Consider the following 10,939-nt stretch of genomic DNA (forward strand, 5'->3'; position numbering starts at 1 on the left):
TTGAGTCCTTACTTTGTGTGTGTGGTGGGGAGGTTCTTCAGTATGGCAGGAAATGACAGGAATCCATTATATGTTTATGATTCAGTGAGGGAAGGGTTAACTTCCCAGATCTCTTTAAAGTGAGGAGGAGGGTCTGTTGGGAACTAGCTGAAACTGGCTGAGCCTTCCCTACCAGCTACTTCCCTGTAAGGAAACCAAACTGCACAACAAGCACTGTGATTGCACAGGACCTGTAGAGGTGTCCATCTCAATTGCAGGAACGGGTGAGCTCACTTTCTCTAAAATTTGTGTTGTGGAATAATACGTTTGAGTGAATTTAAATCTTAAATATGTGTGTAGTTGTTTCATGCTCTCAAAAAGAAATGATGTAAATGAATAGATTATATTAAACAATTCACACTGCAAAGTTCAGCAGTTATAATCTATGCAAACATTTGTCATGGTTTACATTCTCTCGTGAGTCGGGATGGATTTGATTGGGGAACATCCAATGGTTGAGTTTGTTTTGCATGGCCGGGTGGGCCTGGGGGGCAGAGTTTGCTCATTTTAGACCATTCCATTGGTCCTTAACGGGGCACCGGGACATGCAAAACGAACTCCACCACTGACAGACAGATGTATAACTCCTTGGTAGTACTGTATTTTACACTACTGTTTAATCTGGTTTACTGGGACATTATATGGTATGGGTACTTTCTACTGCTAACTAAAAATAAACACTATTTGTAAATACCTGTAGCCTACTTGGTACAAAATGGGTGGAGTGCTTTCTAATTCAAAATGGCTGCCATTGATGGCATCGCCCAGGTGGGTGCTATACATTGTAAGTGGATGACGTGAGTTTCCCGCATATCTAAGTAAACAATCAGTAGCCTAAATGCTTTACTGTAAAGTACTGCAGAAATTTGTGCTGTACTGAATTGATTGAATTCTTTAGTTAATTGAGCAACATGGTAATACAATTGCTGTTTTATGTTGTGCACTTCCTGCTCATTTGTAGCAGAGGCTCTACACCCACTCATCACCACACTTTATGACATGCCCTATCTCCTATCATATTTCAATGAGGCAAGAGATTACTGTAATGAAGGAAAGCAAAGCACCAAAATAATAGGTAGTTTCACTTTAATGTTGTCCATATGGGATGGAACCTGTTTGTCACTATGACCCAATACACACTGTAGCAGTGACAGTAAGAGAGCCCTTATTTAGGGCAAATTCAGAGTGCTGTACAATACAACTTTTTTTCTTAAAGGACCAACTATCCATTTCGTTTGAGAATGTATTGCATCTACAGATACAACACAGATGTTATTGGAAGGAATGTGCACCTTTTAACATCATGACTTACAGTATAAGGCATATACTTATTTTAACATTAAGATGATTGTTCTGCCTTTTGTTTTAGAGCTGTGTAACCAAGAGTGGCCAGCATGTCAGTGACTGTGACCAAAGGTGGAGGGGTGACTGTATTTACAGTGAACTCTAAAGAAGGAAGCAGTTGGCCCCTGCTGTGTCAAATACTTGGGACCTTGTGCTACAGCCCAGCATGCTCTGTGTCCCAGGGACTGAGGAGGCTCCAATCAAGTTCCCAGTCAGCTCTGGGGGTGGGTGAACTAAAATAACACACACACACCAGAACGAACATACATGTCTATCATCAATGGGTTGCTTTTTTCAACCGAAGTGAGAGTTCTAAAATTATTATTTTCTTATTTCACAGACTATACAGATCATGGTGGGAGTTCTCAACATTGGCTTGGGAACAATCCTTGTTAGCACTGATTATTCTAGCTTACTGCGATGGAATGGGGTTCCTTATTGGCTTGGTGGTGTGGTAAGCTTACTTTATTTTATTATCGTTTACCATGTCATCATGTTTAGTATGCAAACACATGATTTCACTTGGAGTTATAACCACAGTAAACAAAACCAGGAAACATAAGTAACTGCTGACCCACACTTAAGTAGTCTTTAAAAAAAAGTTAGTCAAAATGTTTTATTAGGACAAATAATGTGTCGTTTGTTTAGGTTGTTCGTATTTGATTTTGATATGTGTGCCTTCTCCTTAGTTTATAGCAGTTGGCATCATGTGTATCTTGGCTGAGAAGTTCCCCAGTCCCTGCTTGGTGAGTTGTTCACTGATGCACATACCTTAACTCTTTCCTGTCATTCCTTAGCCTCATTCCCTTCCTCCATTGAACAATCATTCAATCTAATCTAGCTGCATTATAATCATCAACTGAATATCTGAGACATCTAGTACTTACTCAGTTGAGTCAAACTGGTTTTATATTCCCTGATTGTGTTTTAGGTGGGCATCAATGTGTTGATGAACCTGTCAGGTGCTGCTCTGGCCATTACTGGAATTGTGCTGTATGCTGTAGACCTGGCAAACTACCATTTCTGGTGGATTTGCAATGATGACCACTACAACTGGCGAGATGACTACTATGGTGGCCAGGTGACAAAACCCCCCAGTGATCCGGAGAGGGATATACTCTTGGCGAAATGCAAAGATGCCAAGCAGATTGCACAGGTGAGTGCTTTACAATGAAGTTTTTTTAATGATATTCATCATGTGAGGAAGGTGTCCCTGGTCTGTTCTAAGTAAAATATATGAACATTTGATTAGATGGATCAAACTGCTTAATTTAACAATGAACATGTGTGTCCATAAACAGAGATAGTGGGTACCATGTTTAAAGCACATTCTAATAGCTGGTATGCCAGTCTGTTTCTGTATTTTCCGGTGTTCACCAACACCACTATCTTGCTAAACAATCCAGTCAACTATCAATATGTTCAAATCCTCCTCCATGTGTTTGTTCTACCATTAGATGTTGATGAATGCCTTGGACATTGTGCTCATCGTCCTTGCAGTTCTTCAGCTTTGTGTCACCATAAGCTCTGCGGTGTTGGGTCTCAAGGCTTTGTACAAGAATGGAAAGGAGGGAAAAGAGGTATGAACAGAGAACCCTTGAACATAGCGAATACAACGGCCATACAAATGGAAGTAGAATACGGATATGTAGATGCACACAGACACACAACCAAGGTAATGTTTGTTGTGTCCTGCCAAGTAATGTGTAACTTTGCTCTGATATGTTGCAGAACTTCCGGGACCTGGAGCAGTATAAGCCTCTGCTGGAGGAGGTCACCACTAACCCTGCAGCTTAAAGAGCACTGATCTGATCTGATATACTTTATTGACCACGTGGGGAAATTTGTCATGGACGATTAAAGAGTGGTGCTGCTTCCACATGGAATACATAAATAAATAGAATCAAATGTATTCTACATAAATGGATCATCATACAACCCCCTCCACACCCACACATTTGTTGTTATACATACAGTATGTAGTACATATAGTTCACTTACTTAATGTACTGTAACGCCTACTGTGACTTTGCTTTGTGTAAATGACAACTGACACTGATTGTATGTCTTCATGCTTTTTGTATTTGTCTTTTTTCCAAAACTGAAAGGACAGTTATAAAGGGGACTATATCAAGTTAATTACTGAATTGACTGTTGTATATTAAAAAAAGATATTCTGAATTTTGATTATTTCTTACTATCTTTTATTCTTTTGTCTCCAGTTTTTTGGCAGTCATTCCCATACAGACATGAACCATTGGTTGCTCATAGGTTTTCTTGGAGGTATATACAGGTAACTGCCAAAATAAAGAAAACACCAACATAATGTGACACTTTATCTACTAGGTTAATATATGGAATTGTTTTATAATGGTCATCAAATTGATAATTTAGCCACTTGAATTTGAGGACCCTGTGGGTATAAAAAATAGATCTATATTTGATGAAACATTGAATTTGGCCTTTACTGCTATAACCCATAGAAACACATTTATTAACACATTTGTACATGGCAAAACAGATGGTCCAAAAATAAATCGTCAGGAATAAGGTTTTGAAGTGCCTGTCTTATACACCGGCGTAACGCGGTTTCTCTGGACCCCTGCAAGGTTGGAGTGGGCCCCACTCCCTTCAATAAACATAAAATGCTTCAGCCAGAGAGCCACTACCAACCTCTGTCCATGGTGCTGAAATTGGGACATCTACTTTGTGCATGACACAAGTAATTTTTATAATCATTTACAGACAGATTATTTCACTTAACTCATTGTATCACAATTCCAGTGGGTCGGAAGTTACATACACGAAGTTGACTGTGCATTTAAACAGCTTGGAAAATTCCAGAAAATGATGTCATGGCTTTAGAAACTTCTGATAGGCTAATTGACATCATTTGAGTCAATTGGAGGCATACCTGTGGATGTATTTCAAGTCTTGCCTTCAAACTCAGTGCCTCTTTGCTTGACACCATGGGAAAATCAAAAGAAATCAACCAAGACCACAGAAACATTTTTTTAAACCTCCACAAGTCTGGTTCATCCTTGGGAGCCATTTCCAAATGCCTGAAGGTACCACGTTCATCTGTACAAACAATAGTACGCAGGTATAAACACCATGGGACCACGCAGCCGTCATACCGCTCAGGAAGGAGACGCGTTCTGTCTCCTAGAGTTGAACGTACTTTAGTGCAAAAATTGCAAATAAATCCCAGAACAACAGCACAGTAAAACGACCTTGTGAAGATGTTGGCGGAAACAGGTACACAAGTATCTATATCCACAGTAAAATGAGTCCTATATCGACATAACCTGAAAGACCGCTGGGCAAGGAAGAAGCCACTGCTCCAAAACCGCCATAAAAAAGCCAAACTACGGTTTGCAACTGCACATGGGGACAAAGATCGTACTTTTTGGAGAAATGTCCTCTGGTCTGATGGAACAGAAATAGAACTGTTTGGCTATAATGACCATCGTTACGTTTGGAGGAAAATGAGGTAGCCTTGCAAGCCGAAGACCATCCCAACCGTGAAGCACGGGGGAAGCAGCATCATGTTGTGGGGGTGCTTTGCTGCAGGAGGGACTGGTGCAGTTGACAAAATAGATGGCATCATGAGGCAGGAAAATTATGTGGATATATTGGAGCAACATCTCAAGACATCAGTCAGGAAGTTAAAGCTTGGTCGCAAATGTGTCTTCCAAATGGACAATGATCCCTAGCATACTTCCAGAGTTGTGGCAAAATGGCTTAAGGACAACAAAGTCAAGGTATTGGAGTGGCCATCACAAAGCCCTGACCTATAGAAAATTTGTGGGCAGAACTGAAAAAGCGTGTGTGAGCAAGGAGGCCTACAAACCGGACTCAGTTGCACCAGCTCTGTCAGAAGGAAGGAGCCAAAATTCACCCAACTTATTGTGGGAAGCTTGAGGAAGGCTACGCATAACATTTGACCCAAGTTAAACAATTTAAAGGCAATGCTACCAAATACTAATTGAGTGTATGTAAACTTCTGGCCCACTAGGAATGTGATGAAAGAAATGTAAGCTGAAATCAATCATTCTCTCTATTATTATTCTGACATTTCACATTCGTAAAATAAAGTGGTGGTCCTAACTGACCTAAGACAGGGAATTTTTACCGGATTAAATGTCAGGAATTGTGAAAAACCGAATTTAAATGTATTTGTCTAAGGTTTATGTAAACTTCCGACTTCAACTGTACTTGTCCATAGACTGCTTTCAAGTTAAGGACACAAACATGTTGTATTTTGTAATTAGGGCTGGAAGAAAATGCTGCTTGCTTTCCAGGAGGGTAGGCCACTCCTGATCTATGCTTCCCAAGTGCTGAAAATGTTGTTGTTATAACAATGAATTTCTCAATCACCCAACCTTCAAGAAAAGTTTTCATGTAGAACACATACTTAATATCAACAAAACAGAAACATATCCATCAGACAATTTATTAACTGTAAGATTATTTTTGACCCTGCTCTTTGCAAAGAGGGGATGTGAAAGTTTGTTCACATGGCCACAAAATTACAGAGTATGTTGGGTGTTTTCAAACTATAATATCATAGCCAAAGCTTCTGTCCCTCAGATAGCTCTACCACGTGACTCCGATTGTTTTGCTATGATGTCATTGAATATATACACTACCGTTCAAAAGTTTGGGGTCACTTAGAAATGTCCTTGTTTTTGAAAGAAAAGCAATTTTTTTGTCCATTGAAATAACATAAAATTGATCAGAAATACAGTGTAGACATTGTTAATGTTGTAAATGACTATTGTAGCTTGAAACGGCAGATTGTTAATGGAATATCTACATAGGCGTATAGAGGCCCATTATCAGCAACCTTCACTCCTGTGTTGCAATGGCACGTTGTGTTAGCTAATCCAAGTTTATTATTTTAAAGGGCTAATTGATCATTAGAAAACCCTTTTGCAATTATGTTAGCACAACTGAAAACTGTTGTGCTGATTAAAGAAGCAATAAAACTGGCCTTCTTTAGACTAGTTGTGAATCTGGAGCATCAGCATTTGTGGGTTCGATTACAGGCTCAAAATGGCCAAAAACAAGTCTATTCTTGTTCTGAGAAATTAAGGCTATTCCAAGAAATTGCCAAGAAACTGAGTCTCAATGTCAACAGTGAAGAGGAGTTTCCGGGATTTGGTATTTGATTAGCATCCCCATTAGCTGTTGCAAAATCAGCAGCTACTCTTCCTGGGGATGCTGGCCAAAGAAAAAGCCATATCTCAGACTGGCAAATAAAAAGAAAAGATTAAGATGGTCAAAAGAACACAAACACTGGACAGAGGAAGATTGGAAAAAAGTGTTATGGACAGACGAATCTAAGTTTGAGGTGTTCAGATCACAAAGAACAACATTCGTGAGACGCAGAAAAAATGAAAAGATGCTGGAGGAGTGCTTGATGCCATCTGTCAAGCATGGTGGAGGCAATGTGATGGTCTGGGGATGCTTTGGTGTTGGTAAAGTGGGAGATTTGAACAGGGTAAAATGGATCTTGAAGAAGGAAGGCTATCATACCATTTTGCAACGCCATGCCATACCCTGTGGACGGTGTATAATTGGAGCCAATTTCCTCCCACAACAGGACAATGACCCAAAGCACAGCTCCAAACTATGCAAGAACTATTTATGGATGAATCAGTCAGCTGGTATTCTATCTATAATGGAGTGGCCAGCACAGTCACCGGATCTCAACCCTATTGAGCTGTTGTGGGAGCAGCATGACCGTATGGTACGCAAGAAGTGCTCATCAAGCCAATCCAACTTGTGGGATGTGCTTCAGGAAGCACGCGGTGAAATCTCTTCAGATTACCTCAACAAATTGACAACTAGAATGCCAAAGGTCTGCAAGGCTGTAATTGCTGTAAATGGATGATTCTTTGACGAAAGCAAAGTTTGAAGGACACAATTTTTATTTCAATTATTATTTATAACCTTGCCAACGTCTTGACTATATTTCCTATTCATTTTGCAACTAATTTCATGTATGTTTTAATGGAAAACAAGGACATTTCTAAGTGACCCCAAACTTTTGAATGGTAGTGTATAACATTGAGTAAAATGTATTTTTTCCGATCTGTAACTCCTCACCTTAGATGCAGATTTAGGAAATCCTCCAGTGCAGTATCAGCCCTTTCCTCAAACATATTATACTGTGGTGACCAAAGGCAAACAGCAAACCAAATAAATCAAGATAAAATAAATTAACATAGTAATATCCATCTTTGTTTTTATTTGATACAGTAATTGTGTGATACAAGTAAGGCATAGTGATAGAGATACTAGAATAAAATAATAATTACTTTGAGGTGACGTATTGCTATTATAAACTGGTTACCAACATAATTAGATCAGTAAAAATTAAATGTTTTTTTCATACCTGTGGCATACTGTCTGATATACCAAGCTGTCAGTCAATCAGCATTCAGTGCTCAAACCAGCCAGGTTATAATGTTGAATATGGAGTCCTTATTACTTTGTTTAAGGGGGTGCAATGACTTGTGTTCTTTTCATCCCCTTTAAAAAGGATGAAGTGATTGGCAATGGATAGTTTGTAATATGCAGGCCATAGACATCAAACCACCACTTCATAATTATTGATCACATTTACAGTACCAGTCAAAAGTATGGACACACCCACTCATCCAAGGGTTTTTCTTTATTTTTACTATTTTCTACATTGTAGAATAATAGTGATGACATCAAAACTATGAAATAACACATTTGGAATAATGTAGTAACCAAAAAAAGTGTTACAAAAATTAATATATATTTTATATTTGAGATTCTTCAAAGTAGCCACCCTTTGCCAAGATGACAGCTTCGCACACTCTTGTCATTCTCTCAACCAGGTTGATGAGGTAGTCACCTGGGATGCATTTAAATTAACAGGTGTGCCTTGTTAAAAGGTCATTTGTGGAATTTCTTTGCTTCTTAATGCGTTTGAGCCAATCAGTTGTGTTGTAACAAGGTAGGGGTGGTATACAGAAGATATCCCTATTTGGTAAAAGACCAAGTGCATTATGGCAAGAACAGCTCAAATAAGCAAAGAGAAACGGCAGTCCATCATTACTTTAAGACATGGTGAATCAAACCAGAACATTTCAAGAACTTTGAAAGTTTCAAGTGCAGACGCAAAAACCATCAAGCACTACAGTGTGATGAAGCTGGCTGTCATGACAACCACCACTGGAAAGGAAGACCCAGAGTTACCTCTGCTGCAGAGGATAAGTGCAAAGCTGTCATCAAGGCAAAGGGTGGCTACTTTGAAGAATCTAAAATCTAAACTATATTTTGATTTGTTTAACACTTTTTTGGTTACTACATGATTCCATGTGTTATTTCATAGTTGTGATGTCTTCATGATTATTCTACCATGTAGAAAATATTTACAAAATAAAGAAAAACCCTTGAATGAGTAGGTGTTCTAAAAGTAGGTGTTCTAAAACTTTTGATATATATAGCGCCTATCCAGATGTCATCTACCACATGTTTTGTAAAAGATAATATATAAAACAAGTAACATTTCTCAGAAAATAAAGGTGCAAAATAGAATGAATGCATGGAAAGTGGAATGGGTTAAACATTATGATACTAAATGTAAGTACTTCATAGGGTTGTGGAACTATGGACTGAGTCGAGATGACCTGTGATACCACCATTTCTGTTGCACATCACAACAGGTAAAAAGATGTGACGAGCATATCTATGCTAGGCATTCATGAGTAAACAAGCATATCTCCCTCCACCTTCACAGCAATAATATGTCTTAGCATGCCTGTGTAGTGGGTTGGTTGATCAAATCACATGGAATGGGAGCAGGTTCAGTGAAGCAGTATGTGTCAAAATAACAGAGACAGGAATGATAAAATGTCAGTTGAGTTGTCGTCATATCACAGGAGGTTGGTGGCACCTTAATTGGGGAGGAAGGGGCTCGTGGGATTGGCTAGAAAGGAATGAGTAGAATAGTGTCAAATACATCAAACACACAGTTTGATGCCATTCCCTTTGCTCCGTTACAGCCCTTATTATGAGCCGTCCTCCCCTCAGCAGCCTCCACTGTGCCATATGAATGTAAATTGCAGCAGTTGAAATTGAATCTGCAAGTGAAAGTTCACTCTAAGGTGCTGTTTTATACAGTTGAAGTTGGACGTTTACATACACCTTAGCCAAATACATTTAAACTCGGTTTTTCACAATTACTGACATTTAATCCTAGTAAAAATTCCCTGTCTTAGGTAAGTTAGGATCACCACTTTAATTTAAGAATGTGAAATGTCCAAATAATAGTAGAGAATTATTTATTTCAGCTTTAATTTCTTTCATCACATTCCCAGTGGGTCAGAAGTTTACATACACTCAATTAGTATTTGGTAGCATTGCCTTTAAATTGTTTAACTTGGGTCAAACGTTTTGGGTAGATTTCCACAAGCTTCCCACAATAAGTTGGGTGAATTTTGGCCCATTCCTCCTGACAGAGCTGGTGTAACTTAGTCAGGTTTGTAGGCCTCCTTGCTCGCACACACTTTTTCAGTTCTGACCACAAATTTTCTATGGGATTGATGTCAGGGCTTTGTGATGGCCACTCCAATACCTTTACTTTGTTGTCCTTAAGCCATTTTGCCACAACTTTAGAAGTATGCTTGGGGTCATTGTCCATTTGGAAGACCCATTTGCAACCAAGCTTTAACATCCTGACTGATGTCTTGAGATGTTGCTTCAATATATCCACATAATTTTCCTCCCTCATGATGCCATCTATTTTGTGAAGTGCCCCAGTCCCTCCTGCAGCAAAGCACCCCCACAACATGATGCTACTTCCCCCGTGCTTCACTGTTGGGATGGTATTCTTCAGCTTGCAAACATCCCCCTTTTTCTTCCAAACATAATGATGGTCATTATGGCCAAACAGTTCTATTTTTGTTTCATCAGACCAGAGGACATTTTTCCAAAAAGTACAATATTTTTCTCCATGTGCAGTTGCAAACCATGGTCTGGCTTTTTTATGGCAGTTTTGGAGCAGTGGCTTCTTCCTTGCTGAGCGGCCTTTCAGTTTATGTCGATACAGGACTCATTTTACTGTGGATATAGATACTTTTGTACCCGTTTCCTCCAGCATCTTCCCAAGGTCATTTTACTGTGCTGTTGTTCTGGGATTTATTTGCACTTTTCGCCCCAAAGTACGTTAATCTGTAGGAGACAGAAAGTGTTTTCTTCCTGAGCGGTGTGACGGCTGCGTGGTCCCATGGTGTTTATACTTGCGTACTATTGTTTTTACAGAAGAATGTGATACCTTCAGGCGTTTGGAAATTGCTCCCAAGGATGAACCAGACTTGTGGGGTCTTTATGGGGTCTTGGCTGAAATCTTTAGATTTTCCCATGATGTCAAGCAAAGAGACACTGAGTTTGAAGGTAGGCCTTGAAATACATCCACAGGTACACCTCCAATTGACTCAAATTATGTCAATTAGGCTCTCAGAAGCCATGACATAATTTTCTGGAATTTTCTAAGCTGTTTAAAGGCACAGTCAAC

At 39.3% G+C, this 10,939-nt stretch overlaps 1 protein-coding gene across 1 annotated transcript; it reads left to right on the forward strand.

Annotated features, from left to right (window-relative positions):
• Window positions 1–107: 107 nt before the first annotated feature.
• tmem176l.1 (transmembrane protein 176l.1) lies at window positions 108–3,564 on the forward strand. Its single transcript, XM_021559477.2, has 7 exons — window positions 108–263; window positions 1,409–1,607; window positions 1,724–1,837; window positions 2,073–2,129; window positions 2,315–2,539; window positions 2,841–2,963; window positions 3,115–3,564. The coding sequence occupies exons 2-7, from the start codon at window positions 1,434–1,436 to the stop codon at window positions 3,178–3,180; spliced, it is 759 nt and encodes a 252-aa protein (XP_021415152.2). The 5' UTR covers window positions 108–263; window positions 1,409–1,433; the 3' UTR covers window positions 3,181–3,564.
• The last annotated feature ends 7,375 nt before the right edge of the window (window positions 3,565–10,939 follow it).

Source organism: Oncorhynchus mykiss, chromosome 2, assembly GCF_013265735.2.
Source record: "Oncorhynchus mykiss isolate Arlee chromosome 2, USDA_OmykA_1.1, whole genome shotgun sequence".
NCBI lineage: Eukaryota > Metazoa > Chordata > Actinopteri > Salmoniformes > Salmonidae > Oncorhynchus > Oncorhynchus mykiss.

Bases quoted from the DNA above. Each gene is read 5' to 3' on its own strand.
- tmem176l.1 (XM_021559477.2), top strand. From the start codon at position 1,434: ATGTCAGTGACTGTGACCAAAGGTGGAGGGGTGACTGTATTTACAGTG. The intron at 1,608-1,723 runs GTGGGTGAACTA...CTTATTTCACAG, and splicing joins GTTCCCAGTCAGCTCTGGGG to ACTATACAGATCATGGTGGG. The intron at 1,838-2,072 runs GTAAGCTTACTT...CCTTCTCCTTAG, and splicing joins CTTATTGGCTTGGTGGTGTG to TTTATAGCAGTTGGCATCAT.